General features: G+C 43.8%; 1 protein-coding gene and 1 non-coding gene across 2 annotated transcripts in view; one reads left to right on the forward strand and one right to left on the reverse strand.

The window, feature by feature from the left end:
• Window positions 1-3023: 3023 nt before the first annotated feature.
• Window positions 3024-24204, reverse strand: part of LOC102965760 (adipocyte plasma membrane associated protein) — a 34370-nt gene continuing 13189 nt past the window's right edge. Inside the window, exons 3-9 of the mRNA XM_007096580.3 lie at window positions 21521-21636; window positions 15227-15319; window positions 12554-12670; window positions 11165-11339; window positions 10431-10565; window positions 9782-9974; window positions 3024-4202 (exon numbers count right to left, since the gene is read on the reverse strand). Coding sequence (XP_007096642.2) covers window positions 3993-4202; window positions 9782-9974; window positions 10431-10565; window positions 11165-11339; window positions 12554-12670; window positions 15227-15319; window positions 21521-21636 — 1039 coding nt within the window. The 3' untranslated portion in view covers window positions 3024-3992. The remainder of the gene's footprint in view (window positions 4203-9781; window positions 9975-10430; window positions 10566-11164; window positions 11340-12553; window positions 12671-15226; window positions 15320-21520; window positions 21637-24204) is intronic.
• On the forward strand, window positions 15767-15868 carry LOC122237482. The gene has a single exon (XR_006216095.1). It is a non-coding gene; the product is annotated as a U6 spliceosomal RNA (small nuclear RNA).

The raw sequence follows: 24204 nt of genomic DNA on the forward strand, positions 1-24204 counted from the left end.
TTTCAACACCAACCTATCCCCACAATTTTCAAAACATCATTTGAAATCTTGTCCTACAGGGATGCCTGGGTGGCTCAGTAGGTTAAGAGTCACTCTGACTTTGGCTCAGGTCATGATCTCACGGTTATTGGGTTCGAACCCGGCATTGGGCTCTGTGCTGACAACTCAGAGCCTAAAGCCTGCTTCAGATTCTGTGTCTCCCTCTCTTTCTGCCCCTCCCCTGCTTGCACTCTGTCTCTCTCAAAAATGAATAAATATTAAATTTTTTTTTAAATAAAATCTCTTCTTATAAAGTAAACAAAGAGAAGTCTGAGAACTAAGGCAAACCAGCTACCAAAGATGCCAGTTGGCCGTGGGCCCCCAACCTCAGGTGTCTGCAAACCTTCTCTACTTGGGGAGCCTCAGGGACCAAACTCCAGGTGGAAATGGGACATCTGCTGTTTTATTATTTCCAATCTGCTTTATGTACTACACCTCATAGAAAACAATGCTTTAAATAACTCTTACACCAGCCATGGTCACAACAGAAGAGGCTGGGCCAGTGAGCCAGTGTGAGGCTATTCTGATTTTTGGAAGACAAGAGCTGGAATACCTGTGTCCTCCATAGAGATATATCTACCAATCATACTCTCGCAGATGTTTTTTTGTTCTGGCCGCCCCTGAGCAGGCCCTGAGGGCACACTGTTTGTTCCATCAATGCACTTTGGCCCTATCAAAGATTTCTCTCCAGACTGACCTGGGAAGGGATGCCAGAGAGCCATTTGGTAGGATTCAAACAGATGAAACTAAACACCCACACAGAGATGGTGTAACTTACTGCAGGGAGCAGATGTCAGCCAGTGATGCCCTGAAGTCTCATCTTGCCAACCCAATTTTACCTGCTGTTTTCAACTTAGAGCTTTACTCTGACTAGGAGAGAATGACTGATACAGAGGGAAGCTGTGACACCATCTAATGTTATTGTCACTGAGAAATGTAAAGTTAAGTACCTGGGATTCTAAGACATACCAGAAATAGGACTGAAGAGAAGAAATACTAATTGCTCAAGGTCTTGAAACTGAGCAAAACCAGTCAAAATTCTAACAGTCTTGCCCTGAGTGTTCTAGCGCTTTCCCCAGCCATGCCTCCTCACTAACTATACACAGACTCTAAGGGATTCAGCTCTACTGTCCCTTCTCCAGGGGTGCAGACAGGCCCCAGCCATGACGGGTGCCTCCCCAACTGCCATGGGGGCCACCTGTGAAGCTTGAAACTATGATGATGCCAGGCCACTCTAGAAGACCAGGAACCCCAGAGGACTCTGATGTGCAGCCAAGGTCCAACCCTTGGGCTGGGCAGTGACCACCAAAAGGCCAGGTCCTGGGAACACCACCCTGCCTCCTCATCTCCCAGCTTCCCCAGCACATTTTATAGTCAGAGCACGGTTTCTGGCCCAGCAGTGTACTGGCCCTGTGTTCCCAGTGACTTTGGGAAAATCACTCCCCCTAGCTTCCATTCCCCTATAAAATGAGGCCACATCTCTTTCCATCAGTAAAAGGTCAGTGTATGTGAAAACCCCTTTTTTTTAAATTTATTTAAAAAGTAAATTAACTGAACACTTTCAGAGAGAGAGAAAGCACTCATTGGGGGAGGGACAGAGAGAGAGGGCGAGAGAGAGAATCCCAAGCAGGCACCATACTGTTAGCATAGCACCCAACACAAGGCTCAACTCCAACTCAGGAACCATGAGATGATGACCTGAGCCGAAATCAAGAGTCAGATGCTTAACTGACTAAGCCACCCAGGAGTCCCTGTGAAAACACTTTCTAAACTACAGACCACTCTGCAAATGCATGTTGATGATAAAAATCTCAAAACAGGGCCTCTGTCATATGAAAGGCAATAAGTGAATCCTGACAGAATTTTTGTAATAGATAATAAAGAAGCACACAATGAATGAATCACTTAATTTAATTTTAAAAGCATGTTAGTAATTCACATTAGTGCAAATCTGCTTCATGTTTACAACAAAAGCACACCACATACTTAAACCTAACAAGGCTATATTTTGTACCTCACCATGGCAAATTACCAGATAAAACACAGCAAATGACACTTTGAGACAGAAAATCAAAATCTGAGTTAAAATCAAGACTCCTTTGCTGAAAACTCTGGAAAGCAATTTACCAGCTTCTCTGCACTGCTAAAAAGTAAGCACTAAAACCAAAGCCCTCTGTTCTCAATCAAGAAGTCAACTTATATATGCTCCTCACATTTAAATTGTTTTTTATGGCATAATGATCAGGCTTTCCCTTTTCCTGTACAGCTGATGTATGGGATGCACCATTATCTACTAAGAAGTATTTAATAATCACTACTCAACTTTCTTTCCTATAAAGTAATATAAATAACATTAAGTCATTCACCTAATACATTCTGCATTGCATCAACTGGACTGAAGCCAATCTCTGACCCTGTGCTACTGCTGCTGCACATAAAGCCATCCCTGAACAGGTAACACCAGATGAGCCAACCACCAGATCCTGCCTGTTTCGCCTAAAATGAGGCCAGCCCAGCACATGGGAGGGGGGTGGCCGCTGTTGGGAAAGGGAACAAAGGGATTAGTGCCAGCCAGTGCAACACCACATAAATGGTTGAGATTTTACCACAGCTATCAATCCTCTTTGAATTTTAATATCATTACCTATTGAAAATATTTCCTTTATTAAGTTACTTAAAACAATTCTAGAGAGACGATCTCCTATGGATTCTCACAAACAGGACAGAAAGGAACAGATATTAGGCCCATTTTGTAGGCTGGAAACAGGAACACAGTATGACATCAACAAGCCCAAGAATAAAGCACTGCCAGGAGGCAATGGCTGGAGGGGCTGCCCTGTGCCCTGAGCCAGCCAGATGGACTGCTTGTCCCTAAACAAGGTCCTGACCAAAATGATCCTCTTATCAGCCCTCAATGGAATCAAATTCCAGTCCCTGTTAACATAATTATATTAGAGAAAAACTCCCAGGCAACACCATCAAAAAAGATTAATCAGCAGAAAAGTCAATTTAATTATCATTATTACATGGGTTCCCCTGACAAAACTAGGACCAATGTACAGGCATACCTGTCAGGAAATACAGCAACTTCAGGCTTGTGACCCTCTAGCAAATGGCACTAGCATGTGCACTATTCATCTGTGGGCCTAGTGGTGAGGAGCAAAGGTATGTAAACAGGACCTGCCTAAATTCTCCCCTGCAGTACCCAGCTGCTGGATCATTCCATCAATGTAGTAAGTTGTTCACAGAGAAGAGCCCAGGGAGTCCTGAGCTGCTGCTTCTATGCATTTACTCGGGTCCTTGCCTTTAAATGGTTATAGGGACTCAGGAGTCTTGAAAAGCCTCTGGTTCAGAGTGGGACAGGCTGGAGGGTGTGAGCTATGGAAGGGAACACCCAGGATCAAGGTCCCAAGTCCCACACAACTCTACATCTAGAGTTAGAATATCGCTCTAAGGTCTTTACTTACATAGCTCCGCCCACCAGCCTCAACACATGTTTGCACTGAGCTCTCCTTGCCCTTCCCATGCCCCTCCCCCAAAGACAGGTATTACCCCATTTTACAGTAAAGACACTGAGGCTGGCAGGACAGCCAGTAGCAAAAACAAGATCCTTAGACAGCTCATCTACACTCTATCCACCAAACCTTGAGGCCTGTTATAAGTGTATGAAGTCTCCTAAGTCCTAGAGAATCACTGTACTTAGAAAGGTTTTTTTTTTAACAGAAAATAGTTTAACATGGACTTATCCTCCCTATGGCAAATTATGCTTCCCTCTAAATGCAATGTCAAACCCAGGGGAGAGGTATCCCACAGGGGCCCAGACATCCACAGGGTCTCACTGTCCACTTCCAAGGACTGGCAGGTGCAGGTGGAAAGGGCTGTGTGCATGGTACCTCCTGGAATAGGAGTAGTGCCCAGTGTGAGGACTCCTGGCACAGCCACAGTCAGGCTGGCTAAACAGACTGAAGGTTGAGTCTGCAGAGGAAGGGGGCCCTGAAGGAGCCCAGGTATAGATGCCCATCATGCTCGTGCACTTCACTGATGTAGGAGGCCACCTGCCCGTCGGGATCGTGCAAGCTTCTCCGGAACGCCCCGCTGTCGCTGAGTTCTAGAACAAGGCTGTACCGTGGCACAAACTTCATCACAGTCTCCTGACTAAACAGCTGGGAAGGAAACGGCATGAGGAGAGGTTAGCTTCTGACCAAGGGAGTGGTGTGAGCAGATCCAATTTGCTAAAAACAAGACCAAAGGCCCAAAATGGAATCACTTATGCTCAGTCCCACATCACTAAACCAGATCTAACTTACTTACAGTTTGGGCTCTCCCAGAAATAGAATTTTACATGAGTCAATCAGAAATCTCCTGATCAGCACTAGCAAGGTAATGTGCCTGACAGACCCCTTCCATCCCCTAAAGGAAAACAGCCCAGCAATAATCAACCTGGGTTTTTTTGTTTTTGTTTTCCCAGGGTAACCCCCTTGGTTCCCACCTCTTCCTGCCCGGAAGTCTTTCATTTTGTACAGTTCCTCCAAACTCCTATCTGCTCGACTAGATGCTGCCCGAATCAGGAGTCACTGATCAAAGCCAATAAGATCTTTGACATTTACTCAGTTAAATTTTACTTTTAACAGATGCCACAGCCACTCGCCATCTCATAAGGACCCAGCTCTTCCAGTGACAGGGAAGCCACATAGAATAAACCAGCTCCCTGCCCTTGGCACAGGACCTGCCACCCCACAGGCATCCCCCACCTCTGCCCCCATGCAGATCAGGCCAAGGAGCCTCCTGTCATGTGCACCCAGAGGCAAGGCTAGCCCAGCACAAGGATTACAGCTTTCTAACAGCCCTCTGCATGGTACCCGCTAGACCCAATGCAGGCGCTACTCCAGACAACCCAGCTGAACCCAGAGAAGGGTTCAGGGCTCCCCACATCTGACGAAGACACAACACTGAAGCCAATGCCCAGACTGACATGGACTCCACCACAGCTTAACCAGAATGAACGCCAAGCTCTCAGACTAAGTTTAACACATTTCTAACATGCAAGGTGCAAATGATGGAGACATGACAGCAGTTTGTGTTGATGAGGAAAGACCTGGACAAGTTAAATGAGCATGTCCCTGCCCCCTGAGCCCTGGCAGCTCTGCTCAAGGCCAGAGTACAGATGGAGGAAAACCCCCCCATGCTAAGCAAGGCACCGTCTAGCAGCCTCCTGACTCAGCCAGGTCAAGGGCCACATGGGGCTACTGAAGGGTTTTAAGAGCAGAGAAACCAGAGGGTGAAATATGAAATTTCTGGCAGAGCAGGACACTAGGGAGGAAATGATGCCAGTACACGACTGCATAAGGCCAATGAGCGCAAATTAATAGGCAGATGTCTACCTCTTTTTAATTTTTTTTTAATGTATTCATTTTTGAGAGAGAGAAAGAGACAGAGTGAATGGGGGAGAGGCAGAGAAAGGGAGAGAGAAAATCCCAAGCAGGCTCCGTACTGTCAGCACAGACATGGGGCTCGAACTCAAAAAACCATGAGATCATGACCTCAGCCACAACCAAAAGTTGGATGCTTAACTGACTGAGCCACCCAGGCCCCCCTATCTACCTCTTAATGTAAGGGGAAACAGCCAAACAACTGTACGTGTCCAGTGGATAATGTCTCCTAGACAAAGGAGAAACCTTGCAAAGGTCCAAACAGACATACAAGTTGACTGAGTTCTAAAAAGTTTTATGGCAACCAAAGTTACATTATAACTTAAAACACTCCATAAGACTTCCCATGGCCTGTGAAATGCCATCTCACTTCAGTGTTAGGTCCTCCCTTTTCTGCTCTATCTTATCCCTAAGACATCTCACCCTCTCTCTTTGGTTTAAGTTGCTTTCCCAGAAAGCCCTCAAATCTTCGCCCCAATTTCTAACCCCCAGTGCTGAAACTTCCCCACCCAGACTTTCTAAAAGCTCTTCAAACTCAACAGACTCCCCAGCAGAGGAGACCAGGCCCCTGACACCAGCTGCTGATGCCAAGAACCCTGCCCTCATGCCTGATCCCTTCTCTCCAAGCCATACAAGCCGGGCTCCATGGGGTCTTATCATGTGTATGCACCTCCCACCCCAGGCTCTGCCTTACCACCCTTCCTGGCTGCCGCAGCTTCCTCCACGCCAAGCTCCTCACAGCCAGTGGAGCTATGCCACAGGCTGCTCTCCACACAGCAGCTTCAGTTGTCACTTTAAAATTTCCTTTGTGCTATATCACTCCCCACCCAAACAATTCAGTCAAGAAGTGACTTGTGAAACCCAGTAGGGTAGGTGTGTGCCGAGGCTGGAACCACAGAGGCCTAGACCAAGAGTCAGTCTTAGCAGGGTGAGGGACAGTCCACGCTGGGGGTAAGGAGAGGGCAGTGGCATGAAGCAGGGCATCAGAACCCAGGCAGGGTGAGACATGTTCCTACAGTGGGGTGATCAGGCACAGGCTGGCAGAGCTCAGGCAGAGTGAGGAGGGTGTTTGCCTGGGGACGACTTGGTGCAGGTACCAGAGTCTCTGAGAGAAAAGGCAAGCCCCTCACATGGCTGGGAGGAGGAGGAAGGCCCAGTGTAGGATGCTAGAGCTCTAGCAGGACCCATGATGGAGGGACAACGGTCAGATTGGTGATGTCTGGGGAATCTGATCAAATAGGTAGGAAAGATAATAGGATCTAGGTTTCTTACTACTAGAAAAGGGAAATACAAATACGGAAGTGGAGAAAACTAGAATAAATCCTGTGGTATGAGACTGGAAGCAACAATACCAGCATTACTTACCAGCATCAATTTAAATAAACAGATGGCAAATAAACATGTGTGAACATGTGTACATACACTGTATATACAGTTGACCCCTGAACAACATCAGTTTGAACTACAGCAGGTCCACCTATATGCAGATTTGTTTTGATAAATATAGTGCTGTATATGTATTTTCTCTTCCTTACAATTTTAATATTTTTTTCTCTAGTTTACTTTATTGTAAGAATACAGTATATAATACATATAACACATAAATTATATGTTAATCAATTGTTTGTTATCATTGAGGCTTCTGGTCAACAGGCTGTTGGTAGCTAAGTCTTTGGGGAGTCAAAGGTTATAGGCATATTTTCAACTGCACAGGGGCCAGTGTCCCTAACCCCCATGTTGTTCAACAGTCAAATGTATTGATAAATGTATGAATACACATGCATATATTCCCTGGTTTTGTCTATTGAGGGAGCCTGGTGGCAGTGATACACCAAAAGCAATGAGCACAAGCAACACCAGATCCCCTCTAGAAGGAACCAGGGCTCCTTGGAGAAATGGTTGATTACAGAGCTGGAACATGGAAAATACAAGATGAGCCTAAACACTGTATGGTGCCAGAAAGTAAGGAACCACTCCAAAAATGTTAGGAATATGTGCAAAGGTCAGGGAGCCACACTGAAGGGGCTCCCACTGGCCATAGCCAGACAATTTGAGCCTCAAAATAAATAATGATAGTAATAGACTATAATCCATTGAATAAAAAAGACAACCATGAGATCATACCAATGTTTACTTATTTAGAAAGTACTTCTTCACAAAATATGTGTTAATTACTAGTGGAAAAGGAGTGACTTCACAATGGAGAAGCCTGGCATTCACCACAGAATCAAGTGGCCAACACTGCCACCACCAGCATGGGACAAGCTGACATCATGTGCCTCCTCACAGGACACACTGAGAACACAACTTCACTTCATGGTCTTCCTGCCAGAGATGCATAACCTAAATCTAATCATTAGAAATGCCAGATGACCCAAATGGAAGTATACTCTGCAACATAACTGACCTGTAATTCTCAAAAAGATCAAGACTAAGGCACTGTTCCAGACTGAAGGAGAATAAAGAGACGTGACAAGTCAAGGCCACTCCTTGTCCTGAGTTGAATCCTCTGTTACGACATCACCAGGGTAACTCCCAAAACTCAAATGGGGTCTGTGGATTGGATGGCCACCACTATCCATGTGAGTTTCCTGTTTCAGTGGGTGGTCATGGGGAGAATGTCCTTATTACAGGAAAATCACAAAAGTAGCTGAGGATGCAGGGCATCAGGTCAGCAACTTATTGCAATAGTTCAAGGACAAAAGTCCTTTGCTGCTCTTCTAAGTCTGATACTGTCTCAAAACTAAAAACACAGAAAAACTAAAAACATACCAAAATCCTCAATGACTTCAATCACATTTAGAATAAAATCTAGCCTCTTTTTCACATCTGCAAGGCCTGTGGTCCTCTCCCATTGCACTCAATCTGCCGTCTCTGTGGCCACACAAAGGTGCTGAGCTCTCCCGCACCAGGAACATGTGTCACCACTCTGGCTCCTTCTCATACCTGTGGTCTCAGCTCCCTGAGCACACATCCTTCCACAGTAATTCTGAGAGCCTACCGTGTGCCAGACAGTGTTCTAGGTGCTGCAAACACAGGAGCGAACTAAAGATGCAGCATGTGTTCTGTCATGCGAAGAAACAAACCACCACCCCCATCACCACATCACATCCTTGCTGTGGGAAGACGGACAGGCACAGAATTGGAGTACTCACTACAGTCAGTACGGGTATTATGTGCATATTCTCATTACATTTTTTCAGTACCTAATGAAATAGAACAATGCTATTATTCTTTCCCCTTGAAAGATGGAGGAATTGAGACAGAGAGAGATCATATCATCTGCCCAGGGTCCCACAACTGGTCTGGCCTTCTTCAAAACTCCCGTCCTTCCCACCTCACTATTCTGCCTCCTCCTAGGTCCCAGTAGGAACAGATGGTGGCTCTGGAACCAACAAAGTGAAGAGGAAGAATGTGTTATTTCTAAACAGATCAGGATTATCCACAGTGACACACTGAACTTGGAACAAAACCGAAGGCCATGGGCCAGCCCGACAGAGCAGGTACCCACAGCCCCTCAGCAGGGCCCAGACACAGGGCCCAGCAGTACAGAGACTCAGTAATTGCTGCCTAGTACCTTTCAGGGCCTTAAGTTACAATTATTTTAACGTCTATTCAATATTCAATATCCAATATCAATTTCAAACATCTATTCGGTCTGTGAAATGGAGCTTGTTAGAAATGAAGGTTTCTGCATGATGGAAGTACCTATATCAGCAGGTTGCTCATCCAGTATAAAACATATAGAATTACACTGAGTACATTTCATGGAAGTCACTGGGGAGAAAGGCTTTTGTAAAGGATCTGTGGCTGGCCATTGGTGGGGGTAGGTGATTTTTTTTTTTTAATGAAAAAGTTTGGTTCCTAAGAGGTCAAAGGTCAAGATCTGGTACAGGGTACAGGAGAGATCCGGATGTGAATGACAGAAAGTTCCAGAAGGTAGGAGGACGCAGGGTGGGATGGGGCCGAGGTAAGTGTGTGCTTGATGACCATTTGAGAAGCAGCAGTATGGTCTGCAGGGGCCCCATATGAAGGCCTAGTTGCAGGGTCTATGGAAAGGGGAGGTATGGAGGGGGCAGGCATGACTGACAGACCATGATGGTGAGGTGACAACAAAACCAGAAGGAAAACATCAAAGGGTTCAAATGTTTCAATTTACATTTCAGGCTGAATAATAAAATATGTTTTAAAGAAGTCACTAACAGTACTAAATATGATCAGAATGAGAATTTTTAAAGCTGCGAAGGTCAAAAAAAGATCGTAATTAGATGCATTTTCATTTTGTTTTTTGGAATTGTAGTTTTCATACTTACCTTAAAAATCATTCTTTTAATATAGGGTCTCTCAGATAAGAAATCCAACATAGAAAACCCAGGATTGGAGCGAATAGTCCCCATGCCGACCCAGTACCCGCCAGAGCTGCTAGGTCGGATGTTGTCTGGAAATCCAGGCAGGTTCTCCACGAACAGATCAGCCCCTCCCTTCATCAGGCCAGACACGTAGAATCTGAAAAATTCACCCAAGCAGGTAGTGAGCAGTAGCCCCCGAATTTATGGAAAAATTTTAGCCAAGCACCAAAACTGTCTTGGTTCCAATCAATTTATGGAAACAACTATAAACCTGTCCATCATGAACAAAAGCACAGCTGATGACAGGGGCCCCTGCCCTGGGCCCAACTAGATGCAGTTGCAGGGAGATGGCCCACCTAATGGATAAAGGGACCCAGGATGCATGCAACCAGCATTAAATTGAGACTCTCCAAAGCTACGACTTTTCAAGCAGGGTGAGATGGGGGAGAAGGAAAATGCATTCCTGATTTTACTGCTTTCCTTATCACACAAAAGAGAAGGTAACCTGCCGCATCTCAGATCACGTAGGTTGATGTCTCCCAGCCCATCCCAGGCCAGGCCAGGCCACAGTGAGCTCTGGCCATCCCGACAGCTCAGTGGGTACCGCACGTACCTTCTTATCCTTGCCATTGTTGTCTCGGCCACCAGGACAAAGTCCTCTGCAGGAGAAAGCTGCACTCCGTTGGGGAACCGCAACTGGTCCAGTAAAACCTTCACTTCCTGGGTCTTGGTGTCATACTCTAGCAGGCTGCAGGGCGCCAACAGCTAAGACTCACGTGGGAGAGTCCGTGGCCTTGCCCCATTGGAGCCTTGCTCCCCTCTGAGCCTGAGGCAGAGGCCTGCAGAAGGGGATCCTCCTTACGCTGCAGTGACAAGGCCCCTGGTGGTCCTCTGCCCAGACCTGGCTCCAGGCTGCCCCTGGAGGCCTTCCCATCTGAAGCAGACCCAGGCATCCTCTTCCTGAGAACCCCCTAGTCAGTTTTCTCGCTGAGCTGGAATCTGGCTCAGCACCAGGGAGGGCCCCCATGGCTCCAGCCTCACAGGAGTTCCCCTTTGGAGGGATGACCTGAAACCCAGGCCAGCCTGCACGGTCCTGCCTAGAGTGCCAACCGACCACATGCTCAGATGGACTGGCTTGTTTTAATTTCATTTTTCAAAGAGAAAGTGTGAACATCTTGCTCTGTTGTGTTGCATCCATCACCCATTTCCAGAAGCCATTAATGTCCTACCTCAAAAGCTCAATATTATGCTCAGAGACACTCCAATGACTCCCACAAATAAGGTCTGTGAAGTCACCCTGCCTGACTGATGATCTCACTGAGCAGAAGATCTGAAATAAACACTCACCGCCCATCATCTGTTCCCTCCATAACCAGAAGCAGGTAATCTCGTCTCTGCCATTTGCTGCTAGAATCTGTAAAGTAAATCTTCCTCCCATCCTGAGTTACTGTAAGATCATTCACAAAGGACATTTTCCTCCCCTCTATCGGTGTCTCAGAGGAGAGCAGCAGCTTCACCTCACCTGACGTAGGAAGGAAGAAAAGGAGGGAGGGAGAGAAGACCTGTTTTCATTCCAAGAAATTGTATCTCAATGATCTCAAAATATTAATCAGCTTACCTGATTTAAAAGGAAAAACTAAAATGAGCTTCTCTCACATGCCAGTAAATTTATTCCCTTACAGTTAAAAACCAGTGTTTTCCTTTCTTTCATCTGTTAGGTGATAAATTTTTTTAAACTAACTTCATTAAAGGCAGAATCCTCCCTCTAAGGATGAGGACCTCTTCCTTTTATCAAGACAAACTGACTTTTAAAAATCTATTATGAGTCTTAGGGGCGCCTGGGTGGCTCAACTGGTTGAGCATCCGACTTCAGCTCAGGTCATAATCTCATGGTTTGTGAGTTCAAACCCCGTGTATCAGCACAGAGCCTGCTTTGGATCCTCTATTCCTCACTCTCTGTTCTTCCCCCATTCTTTCCCTCCCTCTCTCTCTCTCCCTCCCCCTCTCCCCTCAAAAAGAAAAAAAAAAAATAATCTATTACAAGTCTTAGACAAAAGGCAACTTTCTTTTCATTTGCTTGAGAGAAATACAAAATGTTCCATTCACCTGGTTTTAAGTAAAGAAAAGAAATAGTGATGGTGGTAAACTTTTAAAAATAGGAAAACAACCATTTATGGAATGATGAGCTCTCTCTATGTATAATCTCATTTAAACCCTCACACGATCCCACAAGGTAGGCACTACCATTAGCCCTGTATCATGGATGGGTAAACTGCACAGAGAGGCTGAGGCAGCTGCATAGTCACACAGCCAGCAAACAGGTCCCAGTTACTACCCACGATAACAAATTCCTCCATCATACAAACTCCCCTGCTGAAGCACATAGAGAAAAACAGGAGGAACAGGTGGACAAAGAACAAATGAAAAGACAGACACAGAAAACAAACAGACGAGATACAGAGAGGCACAGAAAAATAAAGATAGAGGAGTTCTAACTTTTTAAGGATAAGATCCTGCAGCTAAAAAACAAATAGGAAATTAGGATATATGACAAATACCATCATGTAACTGATACATGATACACGTAGGCATTACTTGCAGTACTATTCAATGAATAAGAAAATAATACAAAGTTTCCAGTAGACTTACTGAACAAATATCATTAAATCCACTTATGTACATATTGTTTAAAACATCTGAAGTCACCACAGAAGGAAATAAGACATTGTTACGTACGTTTCCATGGATTTACTTCAAATAGTCCCTTATACGCATCAGCCACAAAAAGGGTTCCATTGGGCCCTGCTCGGATGCCCAGGGGCCTCCCACAAGCAGGCTCATCATCTCGGGTTTCTAGAGAAACAAATGGTAGGAATCAGTGGCTGGTCCCAGGTTCTACCTGTGTCTCCAAGTATCTCATCCATCCCCTACTAAATATACGTCAAGTTGTTCAGAACAAAAAAGACCATGGCTTTAGAGACAGATGCATACCCTAGCGTTCCAGCCCCCTCAGAACTTAATGACAACTGTCTGGTGTATCCAGAGAGACCAACTGAGAACATGGATCTGAACATATGAACAACAACTGGTACCCGAGAATCACATTCATATCAGCATCCTGAGACTTGGACAGTTAACTCAGGGACATCATCAGGACCCAGGCCCCAACTCTAGAACCCCCACCCCGGAATCTCAGGAATTGTGAGTTTAATCCCAATAGCCTGACCTGAACACTGTGCCCATCTATGGCACTGCCAGTTGTCCCTCTACCTGGCTTAAAGTAAGAGCTACTATTTTAATACCTGAGGCAATGCATATTTATTGCAGTAGTGTTCACTGCAGGGTTCCTTATGCAGAGGCACTTACTGCAAGGATTCTCACTGCAGGGGTGCTTATGCAACATGCTTACTGCAGGGTGCTTTCTACAGGGTGCTATCTGCAGGGTTGCTTTCTGAAAGGTGCTTTCTGCAGGGTGCTCTCTGCAGGGTTGCTTACTGCGGGGTGCTCACTGCAGGGTTGTTTACTGTGGGGTGCTCATATTGCAGAGTTGTTTACTGCGGGTTGCTTACTGTGGGGTGCTCACTGGGGGGTTGCTTACTGCGGGGTGCTCACTGCAGGGTTGTTTACTGCAGGGTGCTCACTGTGGAGTGCTCACTGCGGGATTGCTTACTGCAGGGTACTCACTGTGGGGTTGTTTACTATGGGGTACTCACTGTGGGGTGTTCACTGCGGGGTTGTTTACTGCAGGGTGCTCTCTGCAGGGTTGCTTAGTGCACGGTGCTCACTGTAGGGTGCTCACTGCAGGATGCTCTCTACAGGGTTGTTTACTGCAGGATGCTTACTGCAGAGTGCTCTCTGAAGGGTTGTTTACTGTGGGGTGCTCACTGTGGGGTTGCTTACTGCAGGGTGCTCACTGCAGGGTTGTTTATTGCAGGGTTGCTTACTGCCAGGTGCTTAGTGCAGGGAGCTCACTACAGGATCACTTACTTCATGGTACTCTCTGCTGGGTCGCTTACTGCAGGGTGCTTAGTGCATGGTTACTTACTGCAGGGTGCTTTCTGCAGGGTTGCTTACTGCAGGGTACTCTCTGCAGGTTGCTTACTGCAAGGTGCTTTCTGCAGGGTTTTTAAGGGTTGCTTACTGCATGGTTGCTTACCGCAGGGTGCTTACTGCAGGGTTGTTTACTGAGGGGTGCTTTCTGCCAGGTTGCTTACTGCAGAGTACTTTCTGCAGTGTACTTAGTACATGGTTGCTTACTGCAAAGTGCTTTCTACAGGGTTTTTAAGGATTGCTTACTGCAGGGTGCTTACTGCATTCAGGATTGCTTACTGCAGGGTTGTTTACTGCAGTAAAGGGGTGAGGGGTGCTTACTGCAGGGTGCTTACTACAAGAATCCTTACTTCAAGACACTGACTGCAGGATCACTTACTGCCAAAATATGGAATGGAAAAGGCAGGTTAAAAAACTGGATATACAGTATGATTCCATCACAAAACCAGAGTATCTGTGAACAGAAAGATATCTGAAAAGCTATTCACTAGAACGTTAACAGTTACATCTGTGAAAACTCTGAGATGATTTTTACTTCCTTCTTTGTACCTTTGTGTTGTTTGCATTTCACAATGAAAATGCATCATTTTTACAAAAACATTCTACCTATTAAAAACAATAACTAGGGGCACCTGGGTGGTTCAGTGGGTTAAGCGTCCAACTTCGGCTCAGGTCATGATCTTGCGGTTTGTGGGTTCAAGCCCTGCGTCAGACTCTGTGCTGACAGCTCAGAGCCTGGAGCCTGCTTCAGATTCTGTCTCTCCCTTTCTCTCTGCCCCTCCCCCACTCACACACTAACTCTCTCTCAAAAATAAACAAACATTAAAAAAAAACGATAACTAATAAAAAAATCTGTGGGTTATCAGTTTTTAATGGTGAGATTCTTCTACTCTCATTTCCCAAAAACTGAGTGACTTCAGGGTGTTTTGACTTTGAATGACACTGCTGAAATTCCTGGGAAGCTAATGTAGGAATGACATTTAAACCTCCAAGTAACAACAGAGCCAACTGTGCTTCCACAGCAGCACTGTGACAATGGCTATAATCTTCTCCAAAGTTAACCTCAAGGATGAACACAGGCCACTATGGAATGGCAGGGGGCGGGGCCCATGTGATAACTGGCAGGTGCTAAGGCCACTGCCTCGAAGAGTAACAATCAGGTACAGTGAGGTCCAGGGACCACAGGGCAAATGAAAAGCTGATGGTAATGCCCAGGTCAGGTTTGATCTGCCAGGTGGTCAGGGGCTCTTTTTTCTTCAAGGGTGAACCTGACTTCTAGGGAGAGTTAGTTCCACACAGTCATTCAGCACTTTTCTCAGTAACAAGAGACATGTATCAGGGGGACGGTCACTGACTTACTGCATGGGCCTGAACCAAAGCGGGCAATGGTCTCTACTTCACCATTTTCAAGTTTTACGATCCGGCCATCTGCCGTACCAGTAAACATCACATCTGTTTAAAAAAATAAAAAGGAATAAGAGAGTTACTAGATTAGCCTAAGAACTGTCATAGCCTTCTACAACAGAGGTGGTTTGTTTGTATTTTTCATCTCTAGAGAGAAAATGGCAGTTCTGAAGATGAAGAAGTTGTCTGAGTCCTTAAAAAGTCCTTAAAGCAAGCAAGCAGTGATAAAACCACGGGGGCCTGGGGCCCAATGTCCCAGGTATGTGGGCTTGAACCTGACGTTGGAGCAAGGGTGCAGCCAGCAGACACCAATCTGAAAAAACAAGTGAGGATTTTCTACTCTCAAAGGAGCAAGGACTCACGGGCTGACTCTTAGCACTCAGGGGCATATGATCATGTCCGCCTCCAGTGAGTGTCTGCTACTGCGTGGATTATATCCAACTGAAGAGGAAGAACTGCTAGAAAGTCGCTCGGGATAAAACTAAAGCACACTGAGTGCTCACTTCATCAGCACATATACAATTGGATCAATGCAGAGATTAGCATGGCCCCTGTGCAAGGATGACACGCAAATTCATGAAAACACTCCATAGTTTTTAAATGTATACAGGCAAACTCTAGGACAACCACTAAAACAATTATTTAGAAAAAGTATAATTGATATGCTAAGCAAGAAGATAAAATGGAATCATAAAAATGGTCAATAAAACTATAAAAGTAGCTATACTTGTGGTGAATATAGCATAATGTATAAAATTATCAAATCCCTAAGCCGTACACCTGAAACTAATGTTAACACTTTGTGTCAACTATACTAAGACAAACAAAAAAACATAAAAGGCAGAAAGAGGATGAAGACAAAAACAGGAACAGAAAACAGTAATGATTATGGTAAATATTAATCCAACTATATAAATTATCACTTTAAACATCAATGGTCTAAATATACCTATCAAAAATACAGAGACTCTCAGAAGAAATCAAAAAACAAGACCCACTACATGCTGTCCACAGGAAACCCACTTAACATATAAAGATACACCAAGAAGAAGATATACCAAGTCAAATGTTGACAGAGCCAACTTCAAAGAAAAGAATATTAGGGATAAAGAAGAACATTACATATAATAAAGGGTCAATCTTCTAAGAAGACATCACAAGCTTTAATGTGTACGTGCCTAATAACAAATCATCAAAATCCATGAGGCAGCACTGATAGAAATGCAACGACAAAGAGATAAAAACACCATAAGAATTGAAGACTTCAGCATCCCTCTATATCAGAAATGGACAAGTCCTGCAGACAGAAAATCAATAAGGACATAGTTGAACACAAGGGCACCATTTACCAATTAGATACAATTGACATCTATCAATTACTCATCCAAATACAGCAGGATACACCTTTTTCTCAAGCTCACATGGAACATTCAGGAAGACAGACCACAATCTGGGCCATAAAAACACCTTAATAAATTTAAAAGAATATAAATCATACTCTCAGACTCTCAAATCTACTCTCAGACCACAATGGAATTAAAATCCAAATCAATACAGAAAGATGGCTGGAAAACCCTAAAATACTTGAAGATTAAACACACTTCTAAATAACACCGAGGTCAAAGAAGATATCTCAAGAGAGATTGAAAAACATTTTGAACTAAATGAAAATGAAAATACAACTTATCAAAACCTGTGCATGCAGTGAAAGCAGTGCTTAGGAAGAAATGTACACCATTGAATGCATATATTAGGAAAGAAGAAAGAACTAAAATCAATTACTTAAGCTTCCATCTTAGGAAACTAAAAAAGAAAAAGAAGAGCCAAGTAAACCCAAGGTAAGCAGAGAAAGAAAGGATAAGAGGAGACTGATATCATTAATATGAAACTGGAAACAGGAAACCAAAAGAGAAATCAGCAAAACCAAACGATGGTTCTTTGAAAAGATCAATAAATGACAATCCTCTAGCCAGGCTAATAAAAAAGAGAGAAGATACAAATTACCAACATCAGAAATGAAAAAGGGAATATCCCGATAGACCCCATGGACATAAAAGGATAATAAAGGAATATCATAACAACTCTATGCTCACAAATTCGACAACCTAGATGAAATAAACCAATTCCCTGAAAAACACAATCAGCCAAAACACAAGAAAAAATAGACTATTTGAATAGGCCTATATCTATGGAAGCAATGAATCAATAACTATAACTTTCCAAAACAGAAAGCACAAGCCTCTCATTAATGAATTCTTCCAAACATTTATAAGGAAGAAATAACACCAGTTCTCTACAATCTCTTCCAGAAAATAAAAGCAGAGGGAATACTTCCTAACTCGTTCTATGAAGCCAGCATTATCCTAATGACAAAACTAGTCATTATCAAAAACTACAGACCAAGATCTCTCATGAAGACAAATGCAAAAACCCTCAACAAAATATTAACAAGTCAAATCCAATAATATATGAAAAGAATCATACACCCCAATCAAGTGGGATTTATCCCAGGTATGCAAGGCTGGTTCAGCATTTGAAAATCAATTAAGTAATCCACAGTATCAACAGGTTAAAGAAAAATCACATGATCATATTGACACATGCAGAAGAGCATTTGACAAAAATCCAACATCTGTTCATGATAAAAACTTTCAGCAAATTACGAATAGAATAGCACTTCAACTTGATAAAGCACATCTACAAAAAACCTACAGCTAACACATCCTAATTCTTGGCAACAAACTTGTAAGCTTTCCCACTAAGATTAAGGAACAAAGCAAGAATATCCCCACCTCACAACTCCTTCACAATACTGTACCAGAAGTCCTTGCTAATGCAAAAAGAGATGGAAATAAAAGGTACACTGAGAAGAAATAAATCCATCTTTGTTCATAGATGATATGATTGTCTATGTAGAGAATCCCAAAGAATCAACAACAACAACAAACTCATAGAATAAGTGATTATAGCAAGGTTTCAGGATTCAAGGGTTATATTTAAAAGTCAATGACTTTCCTATATACCAGAAATGAACAAGTGGAATTTAAAATTAAAAACAGAATAGCATTTACATCAGCACCCAAGAGAATAAAATATTTAGGTCTCAATATAGCAAAATATGCACAAGATCTATATGAGGAAAACTACAAAACTCTGATGAAAGAAATAAAAAAAAAAAAAACAAATAAATGGAAAGATATTCCATGTTCATGAACAGGAAGATTCAAAATTGTGAAAAGTTCAGTTCTGCCCAACTTGATTTACAGATTCAAAACAATCCCAAGCAAAATCCTAGCAAGTTATTTGTAGATATCCTAAAACTGATTCTAAGGAGAAGGAAAAGATCCAGAATGGCCAACACAATATTGAAGAACAACATCAGACGACTGACCCTACCTGACTTCAAGACTTACTATAATGCTACAATAACCAAGACATTGTGGTAATGGCAAAAAGAATTAGACAAATTGTTTGATGTAACAGAATTCAGAAATAGAGCCACATAAATACAGTCAACTGATCTTTCACAATGCAATCTTATATAATATATTGCAATACAATGGAGCAAAGATCATATTTCCCACAATGGTGCTGAAACATCTGGACATCCACATGCAAAAAATGAATCTAAACACAGACGTTACACCCTTCACAACAGTAAAGTCAAAATGGATCACAGACCTGAACGTAAAATGTAAAAGTATAAAACTCCTAGAGGATCACATAGGAGAAAATTTAGGTGACTTTGGGTGTGGTAATTATTTTTTTGATACAACAGAAAAGGCACAATCAATGAAAACATAACTAATAAGTTGGACTTCATTAGAACTAAAAATTTCTGCTTTGTGAAAGACACTGTCAAGGGATTTAGAAAACAAGCCATGGACCGGGAAAAAATATTGCAAAATATACATTTGATAAAGGACTGTTACCCAAAATATACAAAGAACTCTTAAAATCAACAATAAGAAAATGAATATACCAATTTTTCAAATGGCCAAAAGCCTTAGATACCTCACCAGAGAAGGTATGCAAATGGAAAATCAGTGTATGAAAAGATGCTCAACATCATATGTCCATTTGGGAACTGCAAATTAAAACAATGAAATACCACTATACACCTATTAGAATGGCCAAAAATCTAAAACACAGACAACACCAAATGTTGGTGAAGATATAGAGCAACAAGGATTCTCATTCACTGCTGGTCAGAATGCAAAATGGTACAGCCATTTTGGAAGACAGTTTCACGGTTTCTTATAAAACTAAACATATTTTTACAATCCAGAAATTGCGCTCCATGGTACCTACCCAAATGAGTTGAAAACATAAGTCCATATAAAAACCTGCACATGGATGTTTACAGCAGCCTTATTCACAATTGACAAAATTTGGAAGCAACCAAGATGTCCTTCAGTAGGTAAATGGATAAACTGGTACACTCACACATGGAGTATTACTCATCAATAAAAAGGAATGAGCTATGAAGCCATGAAAAGACGTGGAGGAAACTTAAACACAAATTACTAAGTGAAAGAAGCCAATTTGAAAAAGCTACATGCTACATGATTCCAATTATATGACATTCTGGAAAAGGCAAAAATATAGAGAGCAAAAAGGTACCCAAGGTTGCAGGGTGGGGAGGGATGAAAAGGTAGAGCACAGAGGAATTCTGAGGATTTGTAGAGCAGTGAAACTACTCTGTATGATATTATAATGGTGGATACACTTTATTACACATTTGTCCAAACCTATAGAATGTACAATACCAAGGGTGAACCCTAAGGTAAACTATGGACTCCAGGTCATAATGACGTGTCAGTATAGGTTCATGAACTGTAACACATGAGCCACTCTGGTACAGGGTGTTGATAATGAAGGAGGCTGTCTATATGCGGTGGGGGGGGGGGGGTGGGGGGTAGGGGAATATGGTAAATCTCTGTACCATCCCCTCAATTTTGCTATGAATCTAAAATGCTCTAAAAAAACAAATCTATTTAGAAAAATGAAAGCATGTTAATTGGTGATTACTCTTCTCTGGCACCGTCCCGAGGCTAGTGCCTCCTTCTGCTGCCAGCAACATGCCAGCCAATCCCCCAGGGACAGCTTCCAAATGAAGCTGGAAGCAGGGGCTCCCTGGGGGCCTCCGTGTGGTTACAGCTGCAGGCAAGTTAACAGGCCCCCACTCTGCCTAACCAGAAATGTCACAAGGAGAATAACCAGGGCCTTTAAGGAAAAAAAGCAAGCCCTGGTGGCAAGGTGCAATGAGGGGTCAGTCTAAGACAAAAGGGAGGGACTAAGAAAAGCATTCTCGTTGAAAGATAACGAAAAAGATCACTGTAACTCCCTGAAGTTCCAGTTGTAAATATCAATATTTGGTTTTTCACCAAAAAACACAAAATCTGAGAAATGTATTAATAAATATCAATGTCTTTTAAAGAGAAACATGAGGTTCTATCATGAAGTGCCTATCCCTCTTACAAGTTGACTCAGCCAGCCAAACAAACCAATAGTCACAGAATGCATCAGATTTGGGTCCCACATCCAGCAGCACACAGGACACACAAGTCCACCACCACTTCACGGAAACACACCATCCTTCGGAACGAGGAGTGGCCTGCCGCATTAAGCGGCTCAGAAATCCTCATCCCATTTTAAGTTCTTTAACTTCTCATTAACCGTGTCTTTTGATTCCTGATCTTAATCTTCATCCTAAAAGGCAGAAAGTGCCTTGTGGCTAGAGATTCAAGAATCAGAACCAGAGCCACATCTAATTGTTAGCACACAGTTAAGTTACCCTTAAACATACCCACCAAAGTCAGCCTCAAACAAAAACAAACAAAACAACAGTGGAAATACAGAGAATCATTTGTACTCTTTTCAAAAATGAAATCTGTACAAAGACAAACTGAATGAAGAAGCAATGTCCTATCAAGTAATACCTACCGAACTCTGATAAATGAGCTAACATCAAGGTCATCATCTTTCCTTTTTCTCTTCAATTTGAAGAGACTTTGAGCCCGACACTTTGAGCAAAAAAAACTACTCCACAGACATGAACTCAAAACCACACAGCACTGAAATGGTCTGTAACTCAGAGAGCTGAGGGGTGTCTGCTCGACAAGCACAGCGCCTCTGCAACTGAGGAAGACGTCCAGGATCCCCCCACACACAGGAGCAGATGCATTGCAGCTGCTCTGGCAGAACCCCCCTCATAGAGCCTTGACGTTCCAGGGGTTTACTACTTACCCCCAATATTTGCTATGGACTCTGGCCCAATAAGTTGATTTTCAAATAGCCTTTCCGCCTGTCGTAACTTCATATTTGGTTGCAGAACACCAAGCAAGAGAGGGGGTTCTTTGAAGCTGTAAAATAATGCAATTATAGGGATTTGTCTATAAGAAATACATGAAGAAAGTGTTAACCGGGGACCTTCATGCATTATTCCCCAGTTTTTGACAAAGAGGGCATGTTGCAATAACATCCTCAGTTGCCAGAAACACAAAGGTCAAGTGAAAAAAAACATTCTAGGATATCAGAAAAGGTCACCGTACAGAAAAATTAAAATATGATTATGCCTAATGCAAGAACTTTGCTAATCACTTAAGACAACTTGGGGCCTCCAACTACACAAGCTCCTGTCCCAGACCTTGAGGCAAGTTAGACCTCTTCACACCCTCTGATTCACACACCCTGGCATTTATTTTCCCAGTGGCTGCCCAGTCTGCCCAGTCTGCCCAGTCATTAAAGGCCAACTAAGGCAGAGGAGAGTGGTGCTGACATTTCACAGCTGATAGAGTTGCTTCCTGCTTCAAGGAGAAGGGAGAAGACACAAGAAATAAGAGGAGTTTGGCTGTACCAGCCCATCGTTCAGCACAGGTGCACTCTACCTCCTACCTGTCCCTGTCAGGGCTCAGCCTGGCTTTTCTCTGAAGCCAGCTTTTGCTAGGCCCTGGACCCTTCCCCTGACAACAGACTTCAGCTCCAGAGATCTTCCCTCTCCACTAGTCCTTCCCATCTACACACAAATACACCTACTTCTTCCGAGCCATCAAATCATGCTGGTGACACCTACAGAAAACAGACACAGTTTAAAGCCCTTCTCCCCATGTCATCTGCTACCCCCCCTGGTCCAGGCCACCATCTTCTCATTCCCACTTCCTCCCTTGTTCTCTACAGTATATCCTCAACCCAGCAGCACCATGCACTTTGTGAGACACAGTCAGATCACAGCGTTTGGCTCTCACAGCCCTGCAACAGCCCCATCTCACCCAGAGCCTACAGCCTTGCAGGGACGCCCTTCCCAGCACACCCACAGTTACCTCTCTCCACTCCTCTCCCCCTGACCGTAACAGGCACCTCCCACCTTAAATCCTTAAATCTGTGCTCCACCCTCACCTTCTCAGTGAGGCCTGCTGTTAACACCCAATATAACATTCCATACCTAATACTCCCCCAAAAGCCTAGCCCCTACCTACCCTACTCTATTTTTTCCATAGTATTTATCAGCTTCTCACTTCTCTGTTACATTTATTGTCTGTCTATCCCCAGTAGAACACATGGCCCGTGAGATCAGAGATGTGTTTCTATTTTTCACTGCCAAATCTCAAGCACCTGGCATACAGGAGGCTCCTAATGAACACTGTGGGAGGGAGAAGTGGGGAGAGGAAGGGAAGAATGGAGCGGAGAGGGAGAATATCTCCCAATTCCTTCCCTACCTTGCCCTCAAGCAGGGCAGTTTCCCAGCCAGTCCAGCAGAGTGCAAGAACTAAGAGGGAGTGGTGGCTGAGGCTATGGAATGATGGAGAAATTTCCCCGCCTTGCCCAATCCCTTCCTTCCCGGCAGAGCACTTCACTTCCTACTGCCTCCTCTGAGTCAGGTGTGTACTCAAGACACTGTACAATTTCCTCTGAATTAAACTCTACCCCTCCCCCCCATCCCACACCTTCACTATACCCTGCCTCCCAATTATGGCTTTCTACCTGCTTTAAAAAAACACTCTGTGTAACTAGGAGTTTTATTTCCAAAGGAAGAGAGCAGGGCTGCAACCTGCATACTTTGGTGAGAAGAGCCTACGCTACAGAGATGGACACGGCTGGGTTCAAATTCTGACCTTGGGAAGGTCAGACCTCCTGAGGTGTGCGTGAAGACTGAACAAGCACATACAGCCAGAGATAGAGGACAGCACACCAGATACTCAGCCACCCCCTACCGCCCAGTCCTTGGACTTTGCCTAATTCCTTACACAAAGGAAGTCCTTAAGAAATATATATAGCATCAACCTAATCAGTATATCGTGCACTGTCCCTGCCAACAAGAAGTCTGAGTATTATCTCGATTGGCAGACACAAAGAAACTTAAATGAGAAAATGTAAAGGATGGGTAAGAAAGGGCTCCCACTCCTGTAGCCTGAGCAGAAGCATCAAGGAAGAATGGCCCCAGGAAGCCCAAATCAGTGCTCTATGGCCAGCCAGGCCACATGGAACCTTGTTAAAGCCTGTGAACTTATCAACTCTTATTAACTCCCTGTTAATTCCTACTAAGTCCTGCTAACTCGTATCAAGTCCCATTAAATCCATGTGTTAAATGTATCCTGAAAGAACTGACCAACATCCTCCAGAAATCAGGATGTCATACATGCTGTGTCTACGATGGTCCTCCAATCTGCCAAACAAGGAATGAAAGAAAGTCACCTTGCATGGCAGGTTTCTGACAAAGCCCTGCAATCTTCCTGGTGACTGCTGCTTAGAACTGAAACCAACTTCATATAATCCATTCTGGAGGGATCTGCACCCCTCTTCATTTTTCTCTTTGATTTCTCAGAGATTTCTAAGTGTGGTGTAAGGTCTCACAGGATGTCATGTAAACTAGAGGTAGACTCTCTGAGGCACCTCCATCAGCTGCCCTCCCACCTGGCCAGTTGGCTTGGCCT

Source organism: Panthera tigris, chromosome A3 (genome assembly GCF_018350195.1).
Source record: "Panthera tigris isolate Pti1 chromosome A3, P.tigris_Pti1_mat1.1, whole genome shotgun sequence".
Classification (NCBI taxonomy): Eukaryota; Metazoa; Chordata; class Mammalia; order Carnivora; family Felidae; genus Panthera; species Panthera tigris.